The 27,373-nt window shown below is 36.7% G+C and overlaps 3 protein-coding genes across 8 annotated transcripts in view; 2 read left to right on the forward strand and 1 right to left on the reverse strand.

Moving 5' to 3' along the window:
* LOC129442699 (KN motif and ankyrin repeat domain-containing protein 4) lies at nucleotides 1-26,677 on the reverse strand. Of its 6 annotated transcripts, none has more exons than XM_055202926.2 (11): nucleotides 26,500-26,675; nucleotides 15,184-15,258; nucleotides 11,100-11,177; nucleotides 9,642-11,024; nucleotides 9,481-9,565; nucleotides 8,996-9,292; nucleotides 4,466-4,550; nucleotides 3,809-4,028; nucleotides 3,276-3,418; nucleotides 2,991-3,191; nucleotides 1-386 (listed from the first exon to the last, which is right to left on the reverse strand). In XM_055202926.2, exons 3-11 carry the CDS (start codon nucleotides 11,113-11,115, stop codon nucleotides 276-278), a joined length of 2,541 nt encoding a protein of 846 aa, XP_055058901.2. In that variant the 5' UTR covers nucleotides 11,116-11,177; nucleotides 15,184-15,258; nucleotides 26,500-26,675; the 3' UTR covers nucleotides 1-275. The 6 variants fall into 6 exon arrangements, with proteins under 6 accessions (XP_055058901.2, XP_055058900.2, XP_055058899.2 ...); XM_055202925.2 differs by having other exon boundaries at nucleotides 15,175-15,258; XM_055202924.2 differs by lacking the exon at nucleotides 15,184-15,258 and having other exon boundaries at nucleotides 26,500-26,676.
* Nucleotides 20,920-25,721, forward strand: LOC129442702 (angiopoietin-related protein 3). Its single transcript, XM_055202929.2, has 7 exons — nucleotides 20,920-21,448; nucleotides 21,569-21,679; nucleotides 21,789-21,900; nucleotides 21,974-22,087; nucleotides 22,226-22,321; nucleotides 24,263-24,532; nucleotides 24,676-25,721. Exons 1-7 carry the CDS (start codon nucleotides 20,951-20,953, stop codon nucleotides 24,837-24,839), a joined length of 1,365 nt encoding a protein of 454 aa, XP_055058904.2. The 5' UTR covers nucleotides 20,920-20,950; the 3' UTR covers nucleotides 24,840-25,721.
* The window catches only part of LOC129442701 (phosphoglucomutase-1), a 10,583-nt gene continuing 9,521 nt past the window's right edge, over nucleotides 26,312-27,373 (forward strand). The window contains exons 1-2 of the mRNA XM_055202928.2: nucleotides 26,312-26,430; nucleotides 26,980-27,291. Coding sequence (XP_055058903.2) covers nucleotides 27,034-27,291 — 258 coding nt within the window. The 5' untranslated portion in view covers nucleotides 26,312-26,430; nucleotides 26,980-27,033. The remainder of the gene's footprint in view (nucleotides 26,431-26,979; nucleotides 27,292-27,373) is intronic.

The following is a 27,373-nucleotide window of genomic DNA, read 5'->3' on the forward strand; positions in this document are numbered from 1 at the left end:
TTTAATGATTCTTGCCATTGTTTCATTTATTGTACTAAAACAATTACAAAAGCAGTTGTAAAAAGCAGCTTTTCCAGGTGGGATTAATAAGATTTGGGTTGTATAATCAGGTTTTACCAAACGTCATATTTACATACAAGCAAGCTCATTTTAGTGTGCAAAATTTTGAAATATTACTGAGACAATATCTTTTTAAAAGTTACTGTACATAAAGTGTTATGCTCAATGCAGCTCAGTGAAATGGGCAGGGAGGAATAAGATGTCCATGCTTCATCCTAGGACACCTTGCACTTGTCTGAGCTCTTGGTTTCTGTGCGGGCTTTTAGAAGATCTGCGATCTCTGTATGAGAGGCCTGTGTTGCCAAAGATAGCGCACTGCGACCCCCCTAGAGGCAAAAGAGTGACACATGATATATGAATACGGTAGACAATAAACTCATGTCCTAAAGCTATAAACACAATGTGACCATCGTCCACCTTTATCATATTATTTCTAAAATGCTAGCTGTGCTTGAAAAGTACCAATCTAAACTCTTACGTGCTGTTTCTAACAGTATTATCTCTGTACATTTTCTGTACATTTAAATGTATGCATTTGGTAGATGCTGTTAAATGACTGGCGTTGCAAGCACCATACTTTGCCAGTTTACCATCAGGCCTCAAAAGAAAGTCAAATGTGTGATATTGTACCCGAGAAAGTCGGATTTACAATGCTTTATAGTTCTCAAAGCAGTTCTTCAGTCATAACGTGAGACGTGACTTGACTAACAGCATGGCTTTAGATTCGGGGGAGTAGACTTGACAACTTTCATTTTGTCTTACATGAATCCAAATTCTCCGCCTCTCTCGGAATAGAGGCGATAAGGCATGACTGTGTAGGATATCACATCTGCCAAGCAAGAATTTTTCGAACACAGAAAGCGATTAGACCAACACCTTTATTCCTGAGCTATCGTTCACTTTGTAAGTGGTATTTGTACACTGCAGGCCAATCCATCAAACTGTCAGTTTCTGTTATTATTAATACAAAGAGTTTGAGGCTGATCGTTTAAAATTCATTGACCAATTCCAGGATTTATTCAGGAATCACATCAGCAACCAGCAGGTGGCATTTATTTATGCCATCTGCCCATATAAAACTGACCCTCAACCCACACTGCATTCTGCTATAAAGTTCTGTTGTTTTTTTGCAACAATGTTGATGCCAGGCAACATCAGAGTGTCCAAGACTGGCAAAATGAATGCATGTTTTTGGTTTAAAACAAGCTTTATATCACAGATGCCGTTTCATCTACTAGATAAAAAGTATTGGCAGTCAAAAAATTTTTTTTTTGTTTTTTTACTTTTTTCTCTCAAAAGCCTGCACATTCCAACTCCAAAGACACCAAATGCGAGATACTGTAAAAGCATTCACTTTTCTGAATGGCTTTTATCATGCATTTGATGTCATTCTGGCCTTTTTTTGATCGTGCTGAGTTTTTTGCTATTTTTATTTAATGCACTTACAATGAAAATGTTTGAGGAAAGACATTCTTGGGGTATAAACAGGGTTCCCACGGGTCCTTGAACTCCTTGAAAGTTTGTGAATCTGGGGGGGGCGGGGGAATTCAAGGTCCTGTGAAGTTTTTGAACATATACATACATAGATACAGGTAATTAAAAGTGCTTGAATCTATTTTATGTAAAAATCCATATTATTCCCTGTGTAGTGTAGGATAATATCATAAAAATTCTAGACTTTTTAAGCGCACATGCTAAACTGTTTAAATTCTTATATCTTCTGTACACTCTAAAAAACAAACGGTGCTATATAGCACCAAAACAGTTGCTTTGGATCGTAACGATAGAAGAACCATTTTTAGTGCCATATAGCTCCGGTGAAGAACCAGTGAAGCACCAGTGAAGCACCTGTGTAGAACCATATAGTGCTATGTAGAACCATATGTGGTGCTATATGGCCCCTATATGGTTCTACACTGGTGCTTCACTGGTGCTTCACTGGTTCTTCACCGGTGCTATATGGCACTAAAATGGTTCTTCTATCGTTACGATCCAAAGCAATTGTTTTGGTGCTATATAGCACCGTTTGCACCTGGAAAGTCCTTGAAAGCTCCATGAATTTGAAGTTAACTAAGGTGTGGGAACCCTGTATGATGTAACCGTTTTATAAAAGCAATAAGCCCCACAAAGACACGGTGTTACAGTGCATTTTATGCAACGCCCCGTAGCTGTTATAAAATGCACTGCTTCTTGGGGCTTATTGCTTTAATGTATAGCTTGCATTTTTTGTTTTGGTGCTTATAGCATTTTTTCCATACACAAATGTGTTTATTTAAGCTGTAGTTGCCAAAATTGTCTTTTTAGTGGTAAGGCGACTGTGGCATGTGCACTTATGTTTGTCTTGCAGATTTTTTTTATCCTGAGGAAAGATTTTTCTGTCCTCTTCTGGTTTCCTTGTTCTGTATTATGTGCAAATTACAGGGTTTAGCGAAGGGTCAAGGATTGGCTGGTTAGCATGGTGTATTTGTTTCCGCATACACTTCCGTTGAAACTGCATAACTGTACCTACAAAATTTCCTGTTTTTTAACCCAGGGAAACCAAGTCAAAATAATTTTGGTGAAGAATGTCACAGATAGTTGCACTTTAAAAATGGCTGTTTTTTTTATCATTTTAAAAAGAACACATGCTGGGTTAAAAATTATCCAACGTTGGTTTGATGCTATGCAACCATGGGGTATAATAACCCAGCAGTTATGTTAAAACAACCCAGCATTGGGTCAATTTTAACCCAGCGGTGTGTTCTGTCCAATATTTACCCATTATGGGTCAAAAATAACACAGCCATTTAATAACCCATAGTGTGTGCTTAAAGCTTAACCTGAACCTGTTTTGAAGCTAAACATTTTCATTTAAATGTTCTCAAAAAATATTTGTTCAATTATTAGAATATTTATAATTGAAATAGTAGCCAGCATTCCAAAAAAGTTACCTTGTCCTTTAAATTAACATCGCAGTGTGCTTCCTCCAACAAAATACGCACTATGCTGGCGTTCCCCCTATCGCATGCACTGATCAATGGGGTTGTTCCTGCCTGGTCCTGGGCATTAGGATCCGCTCCCTGTGCCAGCAGGAGACGAACTATTGGGACGCGTCCATGTCTTACTGCCAAGTGGAGGGCTGTTTGTCCCACCTGAAAAGAAATTGAGTTAGTAGAGACGTCTGCCTGATACACATTACAGTAAGCGGCAAATTAAATGCTGACACCACTCATCACCTGGCCTACATGACTGTTGATATCACTAAGCTCCATCAGTTGCTGAACCGCTTGCAGGTCCTCTGGAGATTCTGCAGCTGACATGGATGCCAGCGTGAAAGCTGTATACCCAGACTTGTTTCTAAGATTTGTTTTACACAGCCCTGCAGTTAAGAGAAAGCAAAAACCGAAAGCAAATATATATATATATATCTTTTCACTGATTTTGAATGTGTTGCAAATTATGGTGGGATCACGATTTCATACAAGAATGCAATGCTGCCTTATAATTTGGGCAATGAGGCAATAAATGTTTTTGCTATGGGTGCATGCCAGTGATGTCTTATGCTGTCTTGTCATGCAGCTTACTAGGTTTTGGAAAAGAGCTGTAGATTAGTAAGGAAAGTTAATGGTTTAAAATGTGTTTTGCTTCCTGTAGGCGCAAAGAAATGAGTTTATAATGTAATTTACACATAATGACGGACTTGCATTGAATGTTTACCTCCAGGATATTAAAAGGTGAGTTTAGATGAGGTTACCTTATTATCACTGACCTGTGTCTAAAAGGTGCTTGACAATACTGAAGTTTGAATGAGATATGCTGTAATGCAGGGCAGTATTCCCATTATCATCCACCATGTTGACCAGGAAGGGAAGAACTGTGGGTGTTTGTAAATTAACCTCACTGAGATACAAAGCAACAATGTCAGCTTGCGCGTCCTCCTCAGCAGACACATGAAACCATTGCTGGAACACCACAGTGAGAGCCTTGCTCTGCAAATTGACATTAAGACATTTACTGACCATACCATTCATAAGAGGGATTTAATACACAAAACTTGTGTTTATGAAAAGCAACATACAATGTACACTCTTAAAAAAATGGTACTTAAAATGTCCTTCACAGCGATGCCAGCATAGAATAAGCATTTTTTGTTCCTCAAAGAACTATTCAGTTGAAGATTCTTATAGAAAAAACATTTATTTCATAGCTTTTTATAAAAACTAAAGTTCTTACTAAGATCTCACTGCAAAGAATATTTTTTGAAATAGAAAGGTTCTTTCAAGAATGGTTCTTTTATGGCATCATGAAGCAACTTTATTTTTAAATGTTATCAGTGCGTTTAAATGTTATGAATATGTATCAGCTGAGCTACAGTAAAAGGCCTTTAACATGCAAGTTTTAGATATAAACTGTGTAAGTAAATTACCGTTTCATCATCAGGCTCATACAATTTATCCATGTGGTCGTTCAGGAAATTACATGCATCCATGAAATCTTTATTGACCGCGTTCCTGTAAAAAAAAATTAGACTTTCATTTTAAGTTCTCTGCTAACTGCTTACAGTAAATTGCTGTATCATCTGAACATGAACATGAAGCTTTGAAACACTTGCAGTTTTTCTCAGTCGCTTTGGTGCATTTCTCACATCACTATATACATTTGCACAACATTGTTCAACCTCCACAACATTTAGTCATTTGTGCACATCATAGTAGCAGTTTCTCACTCCTTCGAACAAATTGCAAATGCTTTTGGACATGCATCAATTGCTTTCATAAAATTCTCTGCTGTTTTATAACATTATTATTTGCTTATGTCATGTCAGTCAAAATTAACTATACTTGTGAATGCTGAATAGTCATTCCATATAAAACTAATAGTCCTCATTTCATTGCTTGAGTCATTACATACATATACATTTTTTTTTTTTTTTATAATTTTTTCCCCAAAAATGTCTCCTAAATTGATAAATTTCTGAAATTATGTGGCCAGATAGAGAGGAATGTCTGGATGTGCATGAATGATTGCAGTACTATGTATGCTGTATGTTCAGTTCCAATATGTACTGCAATATTGTTTACAGTTGTGCACAGCTCTATCCAAAGGGAGTTTTTGTTTGTGTATTTTTTCTTTTGCACAATGCAGTGAACAAATTAGAATCACAAAGAGCATATGCAGTAAAACATACATATTCAGTGTCTTGTACTCAGTTACCTCACTAAGTACAGTAATGTGTAACTTTACTGTATTTTTCAAATAGCTGTGCAAATAGTATATATAGTGCTGTCTTGAGTATTTTCAGGTAGTGTCTCCAAGATCTGACTTTTTTGCATTGGAAAACATTTATAGAGTAAACTGTCATAATGAAAACATGATTAAGCCATTTGACTATCTTATTCATAAACAATGGTGTCAGTATTTTTTATTTTGAAGACACTGACACTTTCATTGACATGAAAACTTGCTTTTGAGGAATGTCCTATCCATTTTGAGCAAGTGACACGCTTTTATCAACTAGGTTTTGCAGTTTGTACTAATTGTTTTGAGAACTGCAGTAACTGTTGTACAAATGTAAATACTGATGTGAGAAATGCACCAAAGCGACTGAGAAAAACTGTAATCACACACTTTATATTTTTCCCATAAGTTAGAAGACATTCAATTAAACTCACCAACACTCCAGAATAAGACAAATGTTATTGTGGGAATTATATTGTAACCAAAAGCATCATAAATAAACCAAAATTACACTCTAAAAATGGCTGGGTTATTTATGACCCATAATGAGTAAATATTGGACAGAACACATGCTGGGTTGTTGTTATGCAACCAATAATAACCCAGCAGTTGGGTTAAAATAACCCAGCATTGGGTCAATTTTAACCCAGTAATGTGTTCTGTCCAATATCTACCCATTATGGGTCAAAAATAACCCAATTTTTAGAATGTATGTTATATTTTAGATCTTCAAAGTAGCCACCCATTGCCTAGAATTTGCATAATCATACTTTTTTTCAAGCAGCTACTTGAAGTCTCAACCTGAGATGATTTTTAAACAGTATTGGGGTTTCCATCTGTTATGGGCTCATATTAGCTGCTTTTCTTTATTAGCTGGTCCAAGTCATAATTTTCAAATGAATATAAAGGATATCTCTATCTGTACAAACTACACAATTATATATACGGTATATACAGCCACTGAAAAGACCATTCCAAGATTATTTAAAAATTTTCAACAAAAAGTTTGTGTTTAAGTAAAATTATCATTTTTGTTTATTTCTGCCAACTACCAACAACTTTTCTGCAAAAAAAAAAAAGTTTTGTATGCATTTATTTACTGAAAACAAAGTCAAATTCATTTCTCAACAAAAAATACGGGAACACTTTACTTGAAGGGGTGTGTATACACTGTAAAAAATGTCTGTAGAAATTACAGTATTAATGGGTATTACTGGCAACTAGCTGCCAGTAACTTACTGTAGATTTTACATTTATGTTATTTACTGGCAACATTTTGTTCAAAGTTAAATAAACATGAACCATTTTTTGACTTTATCTTCTACAGTAAGTTACTGGCAACCAGCTGCATAATTACACCTTCTTAATCATAGCATGACACGTGTCATGAACATGAAGGAGATTTTATGCATGTTTAACATTTGTTCAATTATGTCATTTTTAATGCAAATATGAAATTGTTTGATATGTCATCATTATGACAAACTGACATAAACCAATACATCATAACTTGTCATAAATCTGTCATAAACACGACATAGCAGAAAAATGATCAAACTTAAGAAACTACCTAGCTTTATGGGTTAACATTACATTAAACTGTCATTTAAATGTCATTAGAGGCCATGGCATGAAAATCTGACTTTTTCCATGTTTAAGTGCTATGATTGGGTCCCCAGTGCTTCAATCAACCTAGAAAATGTGAAAAAGATCAACCCAGTAAACCATTCTCTACAAGTACATGAAAAAATAGGTAGTTGAAATTTGGCTCTCATTATGATGTCATAAGCAGTTCTTATTATAATAATACCACCCCTTAATCTGCACTATCCAACCACAGCACTGCCATTTAGTGCAGAGAAAAATATGATTGAGTTTTAAATGCAACAAACCACCATCATTGTGATCAGTGTTTGAATTTCATCAGCTCATTTGCATTTTAAAGGACACACTCAAAACGACACATTTTTGCACACACATACAAAGTGGCAATTTTAACATGCTATAATAAATTATGTATATGGTATTTTGAGGTAAAACTTCACATATGTGCTCTGGGGACACCAAAGATTTATTTGACATCTTAAAAAGTCTTGTGCCATGGCCCCTTTAATACTATGTCAAATAGTTTTATAACAGCATCATAAATATTTTTCTTGACCTCAGCTACAGTGGTACAAATTTAATTTTGCGTTAATGTCATGAAGTGTTATTAATTTGTATAACTGGTAAAATGTCAGTTATGTTGTCTTAGTAAGGTCAGGTTGTCATGACAAGTTATGATGTATTGGTCAATGTCAAGTTGTCACAACAAAGACACCTCAAACAATGTCATCCTTGCACCAAAAAATGACACAATTGAACGAATGACACTTAGGGCCCTATTTTAACGATCTAAGCGCATTGTCTAAAGCGCACAGCGCAACTTCTAAATGGACGTGTCCGAATCCACTTTTGCTAATTTAACGACGGGAAAAATGGTTTGCGCGCCGAGCGCATGGTCGAAAAGGGCTGGTCCTGTTTTTTTAATGATTAATGGGAGTATTTTGGGCGTAACGTGCAATAAACCAATGAGAGTCTCAGCTCTCATCCTCTTTAAAGCCAGTTGCGCTGGCGCTGTGTCTAATCCCTATTTAGATGACAGACTTTGTAAACGGAAAAACTAAGCGGAGGAAGAAGATCCCCAGTTTAAGATTAATGTTAAATAATTGTGTTGTTTTTCCCTTGTATTGAATTTGTTATTTTTTCATTAAAACCTTTAAAACCCGTTTTCATTTAGTCATGGAAGTAAAAAAGCAGGCTTTTAATTGCTTTAAATGTATGGCTATCCAATATCATAAAAAAATAATTTACAAGTATGTAAGAAAATGTCGGTACTCTAAAAATACTTTATTTGTTACAAACAGGAGATAAAGCATTTACAAACGGCTCTCCACAAGGTTCAGCACTGGGACAGCGTCAGTTTTTAAGCATTACTTAAAATGTTTTTTTATCTCACCATATCCACAGGTACAGTGTCATCATATACAATAAATCCATAAGGTAGCATTTAAAAACAGATGCATTTGTTTAAAGCAAAGCATTTATTTACTTACCAGGCTGCAGGTGAAGCAGCTCTTTGCGCCTTCTAACGTCTCATAATTAGTCCTCATTTATGTCCAAGAGACTCAATAATAATCTTTTACATTCAGTCCTTTAATCTTTCATATTTAAAAGCGTTTTTGTGCTGCTGCGCATTCATGTATGTGTTAAGCAAACCCGCGTTGTTGATCCGTTTATTGGTGCATATTACTACTGCGCTCTTTCAATAACAAAAAACATATTGCGCCATTGACTTTAGACCAGGTTTTTGTTGGTCAATGGCGTAGTCTATTTTAGTTGCCTCAAAATAGCAACGCGCCAACAATGCGCCTGAACACACCTCGTTTTCAGACCAGAATGCCCATGGGCGCAAACGGGGGCGCAAATGCATTTGCTATTTAAGCAACGTGAAAATTATAATTGCGCAGGGTGGAAACTAGCAAAAGACACTTGCGTCGCGCATTGCGCTGCATTGCGCCGGGTGTAAGATCGAGCCCTTGGTCATAATACATGTAGAAATGATGATTTAAGGCAAAACTGGAGTGGTATCTTGTTTTTTTCCATGGGTGTATATTGTATAGTATACCTGTTTCAGTCAAGTGTTTCAAAACTAGAGTATTACTGAACATCTACTCACCTGTTTTCTTCACTCTTTACTTTGTGTGTCTGTGATTTTTGACTAGAGTCCACTCCTACTACTCTTTGCTCTTCATCTTTTACTATTTCAGTCCCATCTCCCTCTTGACTTGCTTGTTTATTGAGATCTTGCTGTTCTGTGGTCCTTTCATCGATGGCATCTTTTTGATTGTATTTTAGTTCATTATTTCCTTTCTGCACTGTAGGGTCTAGTATCCAGGAGGTCAATGGTTTGTCAGTTTCCTGACTGGTGTTGTTCTCAAGGTAAAAGTCTTCTTTACTATGCTCAACACTTTCACTTCAGAACAATAGAGATCACAAGGATTAGTATGCTGTACGGTCACTGTTGGATTCTTAAAAGTAACTAGCAGAAGTTTGAGAAGTTTAAAGAAGTAAACATAAATCAAAAAGATCTCTAGCGAGAATTGAACACACAAAGATCATTAATTCTGCTGTTTACTGTACACAGAGTAGTGAAACACGTACCTGTCTCCTAAACTGATTTTCTTCAGACTTTGTCTCTTAAGGTTCTCAGACTCCACCACAGGAACAAGTTCTTTCATTTTGGATTCTTCAGAAGGCAAGAAATGTTCACATCAAAGTATGTCACACACGATTATGTGCAGATTTAAATAATGATATCATACCTGGTTCTGGTTCTCCAGTAGGAAGCACATAGAGTGACAGCACCGTGACTAAAGTTACCAACTGCTCTTGAATAGTGCGGACCCGTGGTGGCAGATGCTCAGAAGATGTTTTTCCTGATATGTCGTCTTTGCAGAGACATTCCCACTGCTCTTGAAGGAGCTTTTGCAATTGTTTAACATGGCACTTCATGTCTGCATGTGATACTGTAGGTTGTCTTAAATCTTCAGTTGCAGTTGTTTCCTGAGCTTGCTCACCTATTGCTGCTTCGCATGACTTTAGCACAGGTTCAACATTTAGTGTAGTTACCAAGTTGGTCTCAGGTATAGCCACTGTATCATGCTGTATGGTCAACTGCTTGATCTTCTCATCCTTGAGATGGCTCTCCTCTACTTGCTGTTTCAGCAGATCTCTACTCTTGTCTAGCTCTACTTCCAGTCTATGAAGGTCTTGTTCCAAAATCACAACTTTCTTCTGTAGAGTCTCAGTAAGATATTTAGTTTTGTCTCCGTCCTGAGGCGATCGCTCTGGAAGTGTTTTGCGGGTGACTGAAGGTGTCACAACTGCGTCCTTGACATCCTTCTCTAGTCGATCATATTCTCGATTCATCCAATCGTCACTTGCTTGATCTTTATTTTCTTTAGTTATCAATGCACACAAGGGAACGGTAGGATCATCCAAAGGTCCAGTGGTGTCATTTTGGGAATGCAATTGAAGTAAAAGCCTTTCTCGCTCCTCTTGCAAAATACAGATCTGAGCCTTGAGCTCAGGGATGACTCTGATCTCCGCTTCCAATTCTCCAACCCGCTCCAGAGCTGCCGTGAGCCGCCGAAGGGTCCCGTTCGCTCCAGTCGTCCTGCTGTATGATGCATTGAAGACATCTTCCGATGAACCGTTTCGCTGTGCTAAATATTGTTTGGGGCTGGTTGGGTCCTCGGTTGACTCTGAGTGTTTTCTCAGTAAAACCGTCAAGGGTAAACTGGAAGCTCTCAAGAGATTTGGCCTGACATAACATCCTAAAGGCTGCTCATCGAAAGCCTTAATGCTAGCATCCATCTCTGCTGTTGTTAAGGGCGTGTAGATGGGTTCTGCCCTCCTGTCACTAGAGCGAAAGTCGAAGGGCTGGGTTTTGGGCCAAAAAGTGCTGAGGGTGTTCCATTGCGTAGTTCGACATCCATAACCTGGAAGGCTTAAATTACGTGACAGGATGCCATTATTTCGTCCCCTTTGCCTTCGCTGCATAGGCACCCTTCTGATGGTGTTGCCTTTTTCAATGTCGTCGACATACTTCAAGAAGTCCAGATCCAGATGAAATCCATAGGGCGTCTCTATCGAATATGAAGGTCTTCTTTGGCTTCCATTCTCGTTTGGTGAAATACCATTTGCTGAAAGAAAAACACAAAAATTATCAGTAATAGTTCAATGATATGCAAATTATTGTTAACACTATTGATTCATACCTTTTCGTGAATCCATTATTTTTACCAAAAGTAATGAGTTTTCAGCTTCAGTGGCTTTAGTTTGGTGTTTCCTTCCACCTGATGACAAATAAATATTACAGTTACTCTGACGTGTTAAATTGAACAGAAATAAGCACCAGTTATACAACCATAAATGCTGGGAGCAAAGTTTTGAGGACTTTATATATGTAGTTTTACTAAGTCGGTCCTTCCTGTCTCTCCCCTGTCTCCTTTTGACCACGCAGGACATTCAAGGCACCACAGAAGCAGCCACAGCCCAAACAATGTTAGCTATGCAATAAACACAAAAACAGCTGAGACCAAACACTTCCACTGGGTCCCACACACACCAAGCACCACCACACACAACTTTGCATACCTCACAATACGATAAATAAAATCTTATCTTAAATCTTAACCTTCCTTTATACCTGTTTGTGCATCTTGTCTCTTATGCTATACAGATACACATCAGTCAGACAAACACAGGAATAGGTGCTGGCCAGTGGCGGCTTGTGACTTCTTTCCGAGGAGGCACGAATGCGAAACTCGTCAAAACATCGTCATGTGTGTGGCTCATCATGCCAAAATATGTGCATCGCGCCTCATGTCAAAATACGTGCCTGCACAAGATGCTTCGTAAGGGTTTATGATAAAAGAGACGCTCGCGTTTGCTAGATACTCGCTTAATCTCATATGTAATCAGAGTTTAGTGTCTTGCGAGACGTGAGCATGTCTTTTATCATGAACACTTGTGAGCAGGCACGTATTTTAACATGACGTGCAATCAGCATAACGCACCGAACACATATTTTTTGACTGGATGAGGTACAGGTGAGGTTCAATACTGTTCAAACATTTGGATGGTTCATTACTTGACTGAAATGTTTCTCAGGCATCTTAAAAATCTTGAAGGCGTATGTTTTAAATGTTTGAAATTACTTTTGTAGATTTAAAAATTAATTTAGAAAACTAAAATATTGTTTCAAAAGTATCTCATAATGAAACCTTGAATAGCTGTGTCAGGACTCTGCCACGAGAGTTTGGTTTTATATTTATGTTTTATTGTGATGGCAGAGTTCTGACAGTCTCTTGTTTAATGTGGAGGCCATGCCTTGTTTATTGTGGCATGTGCCTCTGGTGTCTCGTCTTTAGTCCCCGCCCCCTTGTTCTCCCTGTTAATTATTCATTATCAGTTTATCCCTTGCACCTGTGTTACCCTCGTTAAGTTTCCCTATTTAATCTCCTCTTGTCTCTTGTCCTGTGCTGGATCATTGAGTTGTATCATGTCATGTGTCGTAGTCTATCGTGTTTATTCAGTTTTAGTTTCATCAGAATGTTTCTTGTCTAGTCAGTACTGTTATTTCATGTTTCTATGTTGTGTTGCCCCCTCGTGGGCTTTTTGGTTTTCTTGTTTATTTAATAAATGTTCTTTGTTCACTCCCCGATGTCGTCTGCGCTTATCGCGTCCGGAAGTATAGTTCGGACCAGACGCTTATCGCGTCACCGCATGTGCGCCCAATGAAACAGTCTATAATGAAGGCTAGATGTCTCACCGGCGCTGCTGGCCTTTGGAGGTCGACGTCCGCACCTGGCGGCAATCTTGTCTCAGTCAGCTCGCTTACTTGTAGCATTGTGTTTTAATGGTCCGTGTACTTTTAAATAACTATAACTTGCTCAACTTTCTACCGATTTTCAAACAGTTTGGTTTGTTATAAACATCAGAGAAGTGCATACTTATGAATAATGTTCATGAAATATGTTCAAGCATCCAGAATTATAGCCACTGTTACATCCCAGGTTGTTATGAGAGTTTTTGTCAAACTATGTTTCCTTGCTGTGACCGCTTGTGATTGCAGATATAATGATTGGATGCCATTTCTGTCAATCATGATCAAGTGCTGATGACGTCTGCCATCCAACCAATCAGGAGTCGGCATTCGCCTTAAGAACGCGGAATGGGCAAGGATGAGAGGGCTTGTTAATAACGTTTGTAAGAAACCAAACCATTTGTAAATCGGTAGAAAATTGAGCAAGGGTTATTTAAAAGTACATGCACCTTTACAACACAATGCTACAAGTGAGCGAGCTGTCTGACACAAGATGGCCGCCGGTGATGACGTTAGAGACTCCGCCGTAAGACATCTAGCCTTTATTATACATATTTATGGTTTAATCACAACACAATTCCCAAAGTTATATATGTGCTTTCTGCTTTGATGAGTTTACCATCAGTCTAAATGTCGAAAAAATGTATTTTTAAACTTCTGAATATTACTGTATATTAGCCTTGACATTAAGCAGAAATTACACTACCGAAAATGTGCGTACGGGATTCTTGTGGAAAACTTTATATAATCTTTTTGTATATCTTGATAATCCAGTCAAATGTGCTAATCTGTAAATATTCAAATGTACTCACACATAGACTGACCCAAGTGTCACATCTCACATATGCAGGCAAGTATCCAAACTCCTCTAAATATGTATCCACACAAGTTTGCTTTGGTTGCTTTTACAACATAAACTTTTTTCACTCTGTATTTATACGCTCCATTTCACAGCAATGGTCGTTCCCTTTACACAACTGTGTAGCACTTACAAAAAACTTTCCTGTCATTAAATGTATTTCTCTCCGCTGCATTCTTCCTTGAACCACAAATTGGATTGGAGCTTAAGACAACTTAAAAAACGCTACCACCACCATAAAAACAACATTTAAAACATCGTGTCCTCTCGGAAGGAACGGAGAATTTCAGATTTTAGGCCAGACTCGGAAGACGGAAAAAATACCAAGATGGAAACTTGAGAGGAACAAACAGATTTTATACTGGAGAGAATTTCAAACCCCTAAATTCAGACGTAATGGATTTAGGGGAACTTTGCCACACAGTGCAGAACTTAATAATGTGTGTGTGTGTGTTTTTTTAAATAAGTTCATTCATCTTGCTATTTTTTCGTGGTGTATAAAAATGTCAAATGCCACTTCCCTCTCTCTCTTCTCTGAATATCTGTGCTATTTAAAGCTATGTTTTGACATGCACTTCTATCTCAAGGAGGCCCGATTCACTTTCACATAGCACAGACTGCTGGTCCTGCACACTTTCTCACTCTCTCACACACAATAGATAGACGTTTTGCTCTTCCTGTTTGGCCCCATAAGCGGTGTGGTTTCCTTGGCCCAGGTCCTCATTCTTTCTCCGTTTGGCTGGAGGATTGAGGATCCTGCTCCCTGACCCCCATCACCCTTTCACTTACTGTATGATGAGAGGGTGTGGTGGAGTTTGCTCTGCTACTGGAGTTTTCACAATAAAAACAGAGCCAAATTCTGCTTATGTATTGTTGGTCTATATGAGATGTTTTTTAGGTTTGCATTTCACTCATGTCCAATTTATGATCATAGACTTTGGCTTATCTTGTGACATAAATGAGATCTCTCTTTATAGGCGTCACTAAAAATGACAATAAAAAATCTGAAAAGCATAAGATATAAGGAAGTCTTTATTTAGTTTTATTCTTATCTATACAAAACAAATGAGATATTCAGTGATCTCACTTGTGAGGTTTCCTTTCTGTGGTTTCTTATTTCTTATCCGTAGTATGTTGTTTGATCTATTCCTCCATGTCTGCAGAATTTGGGCCATGCATATAATTTTGGCTCTCCGCCAACAACAATATGTGCGCATACATGTCCATTACACGAGAAGACGTGTGTAAAACAACAGCCAAGTAAACTCAAAATCAACAGCATTCAAAACTTCAAACAGAATATGTCTTTAAAAACTACAATCTTAAATGTCTTTTTCATGCACCTGGTCCTGTCACACAAACTATGCACACCAGGACATCTCTCTATTGTTTTAGCAAAACAATCACTCAATCACTTCCAAAAAAAGTGCGCTTCCTGAGAACAAATATTAAATCAAAAATCTAAATGACTAAAACAGATTCAAAACTTTTTAAAACTCAATGCATTCTGCATAAAATATTCTGTTATTGTAAAAAGTACACTGAAATAAATCTTTTAAGATAAAAACTCTCTGTGACTTATAAGACAGTATTAGGACTGTCCTACCTTAAATACCACAAGTTTGCCATTGTGTCCTCTCTGTGCTTTAAGAAGCTTGTTCACCTCTTCTGTTTCTTCAGAGAAATAGGGCTTCAGAGGGGAAGGCAGACAAAAGACATTCAAGCAATGCCAGTGTAAAATTCTTGCAAAACATAAGCAGTGTTATTGTGTGTGGAAAAGGGAGGTGGGATGTGGGCACTTTGGATTTTCTTGGCTCCGCCTTGTCCAATCAGAGCAAGAGGGTGGGAAGCAGGGCTCATAATTCATCGAATGAAAGTAAGAGGGCGGGCTGAACAACTAGGTGGTGGTGGAGGACTGCGCAACTGAAAATGAGAGATGTTTCTCTAAACAGGACCCATGTGATGGCAGGGGGCCTAAGTATACAATCTGAGGCACTCACAAAACATGTCAAACTGGGTGAAACAGGACCCTGCTGTGACCCAGGAGAATCTCGGCACACACCGTGCCACCCACACAGTTTAAGTGTAATTTAACCCACTGTTACATAGTAGTCGCCATCCATTATGATGATGAAATTTTTGCTGAGCTTTCAGGAGTCTTAAAGGGTCTCAGCCATTCATTCCTATAATGTATCGCTGTTCCCTTCTTTTAGTCAGTTATATTACAATCTGATTTTAAAATTTTTTTATTGGAAAAGTTGGGAAACAGCATCAGCTACTTTATTAAAAAAATAAAGTAACATATTTTTATGTTACTTTAACTTAACATTTTCAACTTTTAAATAGGTTGAATTTACCTGCATAATTTAGTTGCATTTTTTACAGTATTGTACATTAAAACAGAAATGAATGAGTAACTGCATTGACCTGCAATGGTTTTCAATTTTTGAAACTGTTTGCTGAGGCAAGCATTACCATCATTGTTGTTTGTCTTAACATAGGTGGACAATAAAACAGACTAGATGTATATCTATATAAACAAGAAAAATCATGCGTGGGCTTGTTTTACTTTGGCCAATCTACAGTAACAACCGTAAAAAATACTTTGCTGCCTTAAAATTTTTTGTTGAATCAACTCAGATTTACAAGTCATTTCAACTTATTATTTTTTATCTTGACTAGAGATGAGTTGTTATAACTACAGGTGAGTTGTTATAACTTATAAAATATAGTTGAAAAAAGTCAACTTCATTTTATAAGTTGTAACAACTCATCTCTTGTCAAGATAAATAATAGTAAGTTGACATGACTTTTAAATCTGAGTTGATTTAACAAAAAATTAAAGCAGCAAAGTATCTTTTACAGTGTAAATTAAAATATAACACAAAATTATAAATATAAAATAGATAAAATTTTTGCAAATATTTTCAATATTGCCTGTGTTACTTGCAGAGGAAATATATGTACACTTAATATCTTATGTTTAAATTTACTCAGCAGGGTGAAGCTAAATAAGGAAATCAAAGAAACAATTTCTAACTCTGTGACTGACACATACTGTGAGACATAAAAATACCATATAAAAATACACTGTGTGCATGTGACACCCACCAAACAAAAAGACTTTAGTCATCTGACGTGGTCTTACATGATTGATGGGGACAACTATGCATAACTACAGTTCCTCAACTGTCAAAGATTAAAGAAACACATGTCAATTTTCCCTTTGCTAATAGAAAAAAATTCTCAGGAAATTTTACAATATGTTTTTATGATTTAATACTGATACAATCACCAGAATACTGTTTTTAGTAATGATACTGTATTTAATTATTAATTATTATTTGAACTTTTTATATATTAGTTTGTTAGTCTTGGCCCTAGTAATTTGGGCCTGAGGTGGGATAAAATTATTTCCCATAAGTTCAGCAGTAATGTTGTCAAATGAAATACATTTTGAAGTAAAATAATGAATTCACAATGAAAGCAATGAATTTTAAATGATACTTATTCAATATTTTATTGCCTTAGAACATTGATTATACTGTGAGTAGTTCATTTTTTATTTTCCCAAAAATCCATCCAAATTATACTTTAAGAGCGTTTGAAAAATAAATTCTATATGGTTATTTTATAGCTAAAATCTTAAAGGAAAACACCATCATGTTTATATTTAACTATGTTTTAACTCAACTTAGACGAATTAATACATACCCATCTTTTTTCAATGCATGCACTTAATCTTTGTGCAGCGCGTCGTGAATCTGTTAGCATTTAGCCTAGCCCCATTCATAAAAATTGCCACATTTTGTTTTGTACCTCCATACTTACTGTTGTAACTACTCATGTAACAGTTTTTAAATAGGGAAAACTGTCAGGGATTACAGATGAACCCAAGCACAGACGATGAAGGGGTTAACAAAAGACTTTATGACAAAACAAAAGCCCACGTGGGGGCAAACAGCATTAAACACTCATATAACAAACAGAGATCAAACACTAATCTTGACTAAAAACTGATACATAAACTAGACTTGAATACTGACTTGAACAGTTTACATACAATACAAAAAGAACCAGCACAGGACTACACAGTAAAAAAAAATCGTAGAAATTACAATGGTATTGCAGCTGGGTTGCCGGTAATTTACCGTAGACTAACATTTATGAGTTTGTTTAAGAGTTTGTTTAAAGTTAAATAAATTTTAAACATTAACAAGTCTTTATCTTTACAGAATAAAACTATACAATAACAGCCTCATCCAAAGCATTCTGGGAACCAGAAATCATCATCAACCTTTTTCTGTTTTTTGCTTCAGATTTTGTTTCCCAGAATGTTTTGCTTGATGCCGTTTTTTTAGTTTTATTCTGTAAAGACAAAAACTTGTAAATGTTTAATGTTCATTTAACTTTGAACAAAATGTTGCCAGTAAAAAACATAAATTTATATCTACGGTAAATTACCGGCAACCCAGCTGCAATTTCTACAGAATTTTTTTACAGTGTATGAACACAAAGGTATTAAATAAGAAAAACTAAACAAGATAACGGGGGGAGAACAGGTGAAGTGAATGAACTAATGATTAAACAATTAACAGGGAGAACAAGGGGGCAGAGACAAGAGACGAGACACCAAAGACACATGACCCGATACACAAGGTCATGAGCCTTCACATAGAACATGGGACTGCCAGAACCCTGCCATCGTGACAAGCCATAAATATTAAACAGGATTTTATGGCAGGATCCTGACAAAAACATGGAAGTGTTTGGTGGCTTCAAAAATTCATCCCTGTTTGGATCCTAAGGAATGAATGGGGCTAGGCTAAATGCTAACACATTCACAACACGCTGTACAAAGATTAAGTGCACGTATTGAAAAAAGATAGGGATGAATTAATTTGTCTAAGTTGAGGTAAGAACATAGTAAAATATTGAAAAACTGTGAAAAGTGGTGTTTTCCTTTAAACGGCATGTAATGCATCAGAGTTAGATTTCAGATTATATTAACTCATGGTTCAACACAGCCCCAGTGTTTGACACAAAAGCGGATGAGGTCAGGTTTGCATCTGTATCATACTTACACAAATTAATCTTTAACAGAAAGTGGATCAAGGTTTTCTGGGATTTTTGTTTGTCGGAACTCCGCTTGGCTTTAGCAGAAGCTATTCAACCCATTTCCATTTTATAGATAACCTCAGTTTGTGAAGGTCAAACTTCATGAACAAATATGCGTCTAATGCTCCTCATAGCCATGTGTTTTCTTTGGCTCATATAGTTTGACAAATGAACATGTTCAGTGTGTTGTCACCCTTCTCTAAATTCATCAATCACTGTGAATTTGGTGAAATAGTAAAATACAGATGAAGCCAGCATTTTATTAAATATGAAATAATCTCACTTGCTATCATTCATAATAAAGTTGGGACCTGGAGAGTTATATAGTCAGAGATGTTTATATTACCACAGCCCAAAGACTATAGACGTACAATAAGCAGAGCCTTCTTTATATATATGACAACTGGGACTAAACACATCTTTACACTGCTGGTTGTATAGAAACTTGGGTCCATACATATAATTTTGTCCCAGGCCCAATGAATTCTAGTGGTCAAAATCAAAGTAGCTGTCATTGGTAAATGGAGGGGTACTTTGTTATAATGACCACAGGGCATCAAATACCCCATAATCTGAAATGGCAAGATGCCACTTGAATTGCTGAAAATGCACAATGTATTGCATCATGAAACATTTTCTTCATACAAACAATAACAAAATAGCACAAATTTTGGTGGTGTTTTCTAAGGTAAGACATTTAAAAATGTTTAACCCTACGTATTATGGACATGAAATCATGCTCAGACAAATTTTACAAAGCTGTCAACAGGGCGATAGCTTTTCAAAAAGTACACCTTTGTATTGGTTTGCATATAAGTAACTTAAAGGTAGCTGAAATGTTTTTAAAAGGTAATGTCCCAGTGACAGCTTTGGTTACTTTCTTTCTGCTACTGCATATAGCAGCACATTAAAGGATTAGTCCATTTTCTTAAAAAAAAAAATATCCAGATAATTTACTCACCACCATGTCATCCAAAATGTTGATGTCTTTCTTTGTTCAGTCCAGAAGAAATTATGTTTTTTGAAGAAAACTTCCAGGATTTTTCTCATTTTAATGGACTTCAATGGACCCCAACACTTAACAGTTTCAATGCAGCCCAAAATGGCAGCCCCAAAGGACTCCAAACGATCCCAAACGAGGCACAAGGGTCCCATCCAGCGAAACGACTGTCAATTTTGGCAAGAAAAATATAAAATATGCACTTCTAAACCACATCTTCTCTTCTTCCTCCGGTCCTGTGACGCGCCAGCGCGACCTCACGAAATACGCCATCACATCAAGAGGTCACGGATGACGTATCGAAACTATGCCCCAGTGTTTACAAGTGTGGAGAAAGAGGACCGTTCCGACATTGTTGTATGTGGAATGATACTAATTAATGTCTTTGTGCAGTTTATTGTTTAAAAGGGTCCGCAAATGTGCGTTTCATATATGTAACACGTGACCTTTCCACGGCATTAGGCAATCACGTGAGGTCGCACTGATGCATCACAGGACCGGAGGAAGACGAGAAGTTGTGGTTTTAAAAGTGCATATTTTTTATTTTTTTTGCCAAAATTGACAATCGTTTCATTAAAACTATTAAGTGTTGGGGTCCATTAAAGTCCATTAAAATTAGAAAAATCCTGGATTGTTTCCTCAAAAAACATAATTTCTTCTCGACTGAACAAAGAAAGGCATCAACATTTTGGATGACATGGTGGTGAGTAAATTATCTGGACTTTTTTTTAAAGAAAATTAACTAATCCTTTAACATCCACACAGAACCTGTAACTGCAGAGCAATGAGTAGCAAAATAGCATAGCACTGAGGGTAATGCAGTTCACATTTTCTTAAAAAATAGACCGTTTTTCAAATAACTTTGGAACTGTTTTGTTTTCCGAACAGCTATTTGGAGTGCTGCCTGCTCATGCATTCAAAGTATGTGGTATACCATCCTGAAAAAGACTTTTACAGCCACAAGCTGTTGTATTGTAATGCTTGTTTTTCACTCATTCTCAAAATAATATGGTCACCTCAGGCCATTCTACTAAATCAATATACACAAAAAGACACACACAGTGCAAACAGACTCACCATATAATCTTTGTTACATTATGTTATGTAAACTGCGAAGAAGAGTAAAACCTCATGTTGTTTTTATGGTGATAAGCAGCCCTTTATTTGCTTATCCGAGACAGGGCTGGGATTTGTAAAGGTCTGCTTAATGATCAACAGCGGGAGTATAAAAGAAGCTTAAAAATCCTAAAAAAGTCTCTTTGCAATGATCACTGCAACCATGAATTTGGTTTTGATGTTCGTTCTCCTGGCTTCATCTCAGTCCGTCCCCGCTGAATTCACCTTACCTGAACTTCAGACAGAGACACGGTCACGCTTTGCAGCTCTGGATGAGGTCCGGCTTTTGGCAAACGGCCTGCTACAGCTCGGCCACAGCCTGCGGGACTTTGTGCAAAACACAAAGAGTCAGATTAATGACATTTTCCAGAAGCTCAACATCTTTGACAAGACCTTTTACCAGCTTTCTGTGCTAACCAGTGAGATCAAGGAGGAGGAAGAGGAGCTGAAAAAGACCACGGTGATCCTGAAGGCAAATAACGAAGAAATAAAGACCCAGTCACTGGAGATCAGCTCTAAAGTGGATGATATCATAAATGAGAGAAACCACCTGAGGAAGCAGGTGGTTGGATTGGAGGAGAGGTTAAGTGGACTTTCTCAGAGTTTTCTGTCACCTGATCAGGTTGCAGAAATGTCTACGCTCAAGGTATGTACGAAGCAAATAGTTTTTTTATAAACTTGTGTGAATGCACAAACAGATGACATGTTAAGAAGTTGTAACATTCCCAAGTTGGAAAGATGTTGAGATGTTGATGTTGTTCATTAGGAGGTAATCCAGGTTCAGGAAAGGAGCATAAATGATCTTCTGAAGACTGTTAAAGAACAAAGTGAACAACTCAACAACCAAAAGACCAAGATCAATGGCCTGGAAAATAAAGTATGGATCTTAATTCACAGCAAACAAACCCTATAGGCACCACATAAAACACACTAGAAACTGCAAGCATTACTTGTCCAACTAAAAATCTTGTTGTCCAATTATCTAGATGAGCTCTGCCTGGATTCAAGAAACTGCCGAAAATTCGGACATGAACCTTCAAACAGACAGCGTCTCTGGATATCTACCGTACTACACATCTGATGGAAGCTTCTCAAGTGGTATGAGGTGCATTAACTGTTTGTTTCTCAGTATCTAACTGCAAATAGACCAACATGTGAGTTTTTGTTGTAGATCTTCCCAAGGATTGTGGTGAGGTATACAGCAGAGGACACAAGTCCAACGGCCTGTATGCCATTAGGCCAAACCAGTCACAAACATTTCTTGTGAATTGTGAATTCACAGAGGGTAATAATATCTTTATTCAGCTTTGAATTCGTAAAGCAGCAAGCGATGTTTCCCTTCTACAATTGAGACATTCTTATTAAAGTTTAAGATGGAAATAATGTGCTAGTGTCCTCATAAACGAATCACTGTCCCCCACAGATGGAGCGTTTACTGTCATCCAGCGCAGACATGATGGCTCTGTGGACTTTGACCAGTCCTGGGAGAAATATGAGGATGGATTTGGAGACTTCAGTAGTGAGTTTAAACTTAAATGTTGTGCTCGTAAAGTTGTGAGTGTATGTCTTTATTACAGTTGTGGTTATAGTTTGCATCACAAAAGAGCACTTAGTTACAGAGTCTAAGATCATTTTTATTAAGTAATTTGCTAAGGCATTGTGATTTTATTTAAGATTTTATCCTGGACTAGTCTTTAGATATATTAGGACATTTAAGTAGTTTTTACTATCAAACCTTACAAAAAAACAACACTGGTGTGCATCTTGAGACAAAACAACGACATGTTGTTGTCATGTATGCAGACTGATCTCACGGAAAGTCGTGTTATAGTCACAAAATTTTGATGAATTTATTTATGTCCATGGCACGAAATGTAGCTTTTTCTTGCATTGAGCATGAATGTCTTTTTCGTGTCACTCACACAAATTTTTATAAATAGTTTTTGTGTCCGTGGCATGACTTTCTTTTTCGTGGCATTTTATGTATTGTTTTTTCATTGATTTTCCTATTTTTTTACCATTGTCGCTTGGGGTTGGGGTTAGAATCACTTTCTGTTTCATTTTTAGACATCCTAACCCCAAGTCCAGGCGAGAATAGTTTTAAAAACGGTAGAAAGACATGTAGAAACCAATACATAAAAGAACATTCTAACCCAAACCCAAAATCTAACCCCTAACCCCAAGCGAGAGTGATTTAAAAATAGGGTAAAAAAGAGAAAACAATACATAAAATGACACGAAAAAAAGTCGTGCCACGGACACGAAAAACTATTTATAGAAATTCGTGCTGAGTGACACGAAAAAGACATTCATGCTCAAGGCACGAAAAATAGCTGAATTTCATGCCATGGACACAAATAAATTGATCAAATTTTTCATAACAATAACATTACTTGCCGTGAGATTATGTTGCGTATATGTTAAATACAGTACGTCAGTGCAAAGTGTTTTTAAACTAAAGCAGCTCAAACATACATTTTAATCTGGGACTATGGTAAGCCGAGCGCGGGAAACCGCCTCATAAAAATATTTTTTTATAATTGATGGTAAGCACACAGTTGACGGTACCCATTGACTTCCATAGAAGGAAAAATAAATACTATGGAAGTCAATGGGCACCGCCAACTCTGTTTACAATCATTTATCAAAATATTTTTTTAATTTTTTTTCAACAGAATAAAAAAACTCATACAGGTTTAAAACAATATGATTTTGAGTAAATAATGACAACATGTTAATTTTTGGGTGAACTATCCCTTTAAAAGAAATTATATTTATGATTATATAATGTGGTTACATGTCTGCAAACTCCAAATAGTTATTAATCGTTAGTCTACTTATAAAATAATTTACTTTATTGTGAGTAGATGAGTAAATTCTAATGTATCATACCTGTATGAACCACATAATTGAAAAAAATTGTGTCATTTTTTTTAAAGGGGCAAAAGAAAATCAGAACGTGTAAATAAAAGACAATTTTTCCCAGAAAATCTTCAGACCATTTTAGAAAATAATGTTAATTTCAGATTAATTCAGATAATTTCAGTTTATACATAATAACAAGATGATGCAAAAAGTATATGCGGCTCATATTTTAATAAATAAACATCAAAATAGTATGGCCTTGAGTCCCTGTCCCTTATGGTTTTTGTTAAACAGTTACCGCCTCTTATAAGTAAAATTATTTACAGCATGATTTAGCATTAAAAAAGGCAGTCTCTGACATGTAAACAGTGACAGAATGCAACATAAATAATAATCAGCAATATGTGCTGAGCAGTCATACACAGCTGTGACCTCCTATATTTGTGGCACAGTTTTGTGTGAATTACCCAGTTTTTAAACATATACGTGTTTAGCTATTGCAAACAAGAAATATACCATTCCAGATGTTTTATTGAAAGCAAATCTGTAATATTATAATACAACTATAAATGTGTCAACTGCCTTTGTTTCATAGGTGAGTTCTGGCTGGGGCTAAAGAAGATCTATGCTATTGCCCATCAAGGAAACTCTCTCCTGCATATCCAGATAGAGGACTGGAGGAAGGAAAAGCATTTTGTGGTTTATCAGTACATCCTGGAGGACGCCGCCTCCAACTATACCATCCACCTGAAGCTGCAGTCGGGTGATGCGAGCACTGCCGTGGATGAACACATGGGCTTGAGGTTCTCCACTAAAGACCATAATGATGGAAACCTTGATCCAAACTGTGTCCAAGACTACACAGGTATGATGCTTCCAAGATGTTTTTTTAGATACTGTAATTTATGCCTTAAATGAATTGCTATATTGTACTATAAACACTAAGGAAAATAAACCAGCTTGAAAATTGCATAGTGAACTTGCATTTCTCTGTCTGCTGTTCCCTAGGTGGCTGGTGGTTTAGCCTTTGTGGGGACATTAACCTGAATGGCAAATATATTCAGAGTAGACCTCGTAAAAAGGGAACCCACTGGAAACCTGGCAAGAAAACCAACAGCCTCAAGGCCTCAAAAATCTCCATTCGTCATCTCACAAAATCACAAACCCCTTAATATCAGTATATGTGCAAAAATATGCAAATGATCAGTCCTCTAATACACATATACTATACATGTCAAACAGCTGCATCTTGATTTTTGTTAACTAGTTAGCCTCAGTAAAACAACATTTTAAGCACTGTTTCATATTCAAGTAAGCACCTATGAATAAGTGTGATAAATCAAAGATGGGACATTTACTGTACACTATCATTAGGCAAAGTGTATTGCACATGATTCAGTCTCTCCTGCAGTTAATTACATTGCAATGTGTCCAACTAGGAAACCTTTATTTAACTTTATTTTAAGAACCGGTGTCTTTCATGTGTTTGGGTGAGTCACATTGACTTAAAAAGATGCAAGTACAAACACACATGAGTATTCAGTTTTTGCTTTATGTAAAAATTATGTAAGAAATCAGAAATTGTACACAGAAAATGTTACTGCGAGGAAATAAATGTGTATAGATACAGCAATATTGCCCCCTTGTGAGCATTGCATATAATGACAAATTTTTGATTATATACTGTATGTGGTTACATTTCTTCAAACTGCAAATAGTTATTAATCGTTAGCCTACGTATAAAATAATTTACTTTATTGTGAGTAGATGAGTAAATTCTTATAGTATCATTACGTTTCAGTGTACCTGTATGAACTACGTAATTGAAAAAATGTGTGTCATCCCAAAATTTCAATAATTATAATTTTTTAAAGGGGGAAAGGGGGGAAAGAAAATCCGGAAGTGTAAATAAATGACAATTTTTCCCAGAAAATCTTCAGACCATTTTAGAAAATATTGTTAATTTCAGAATAATTCAGATAATTTCAGTTTATACATAATAAGATGATGAAAAAAGTATGCAGCTCATATTTTAATAAATAAACATGAAAATATGGCCTTTAATCCCTTATTGTTTTGTAAAACAGTTACCACCTCTTATAAGTAAAATTATTTACAGCATTATTTAGCATAAAATGCAGTCTCTGACATGTAAACAGTGACAGAATGCAACATAAATATTAATCAGCAATATGTGCTGAGCAGTCATACAAATATGTTGACTAATTGTGAGCATTGCATATAATGACAAATTTTTTAAACTTTTTTTGAAGTAGGCTACATTAAAATTATCTGAAATATTGTTTATACATTTTATGTACTTTACAGTCTGACTGATAGTGTAAAGTATATAATATAATATAATATAATATAATATAATATAATATAATATAATATAATATAATATAATATACACTGTATGTTGAGGTTGCGCATTACAAAACATTAACTTATCTCGATGTTCGTAATTTTATTGTGTTTAAAATTTACAAAAAAATATTTGAGAATGTACAACATAAATCAATTTTCCAATTCGTGTTTTTGTCTTACGCTGAATTATTATGATAAATTTATAATAAGTGTTTATATTCGGACTATTTTAGACCGGTGTGTTATGAACCGCTGCGGAGTAGCACAGTACATGCGTGGCTCGTCAGAAATAAACAACGAGAAGTAGCTGTGGCTACAAGTTCTTCCGCAAGACGCATGTAGTTCCGTTTATTAACCGCTTTAGCGCCAAAAGTTATCGACCACAGCTTTAAGGTTAGTGCATGATTGTCATTTGCTAGTAAATAAATAACATTATTATGACATACATTAGCATACACTTACCATTCATGTGTTTTCCTTGTGGAGCCACCTCATGCACCTGTTAGGTTCAAAACATCAATCAAGACATTTAATCCTTAAGTATCCGAGATGTTGCAAGCTTTATCAAAGTTCCCAGGTGGTGGCCCACTAGTATCAAACTATATGACGAGGTATCCTGTGTGTTCCTGTGAGATTTAGCATGTCAAAACAACTCATGCAGCAGCCAAACATTGGCTTATTCACTCAACATCGGCTCTATTTAGCCTCTGAGTGGATGGCTTGTCATAAGGGCAAAGATCATCTTATGCATCTGCCCAAACAGGCCTCTGAGGGCAAGGATGTCTCTGACAGTGATGCCCATGCACATGTGTGAGGAATCGTCTTTAGTTACCATCCGCTTTTGCCATGTTTATTTATATCCAGTTCACGGCTTCAACCCAAGACCCCGTAATGCCATAAGTCTCTCTCTCTCTCTCTCTTTCTCTCTCTCTCTCCACTAAGGGGAGACCACCCAATAACAGGTTTTCCTTGGGTCTTCCTCATTTGTTGGGAGCAATGAACGATAGTCCCTTGGAAGTGTTGACTTTGCCTACTGCTCCATACCCTGACCAGAGGCCTGGAACCAGTGGTTTAAGGAAGAAGGTCCATGTTTTCCAGTCTAAGAAGAACTATCTGCACAACTTTATTCAATGTGTCTTCTCCTCCATCGACCTGCGGGACAGGCAGGGCTCCACTATGGTGGTGGGTGGGGATGGACGCTACTTCAATTCGACTGCCATCCAGGTCATAGTGCAGATTGCTGCTGCAAATGGGGTCAGTTCTGATTCTAACGTTTTCTGCTTTTTGAATACACAGATTTTCGAACAAATAAGCTTTATATGATTCTGAATCACGG

Source organism: Misgurnus anguillicaudatus, chromosome 2, assembly GCF_027580225.2.
Source record: "Misgurnus anguillicaudatus chromosome 2, ASM2758022v2, whole genome shotgun sequence".
Classification (NCBI taxonomy): domain Eukaryota; kingdom Metazoa; phylum Chordata; class Actinopteri; order Cypriniformes; family Cobitidae; genus Misgurnus; species Misgurnus anguillicaudatus.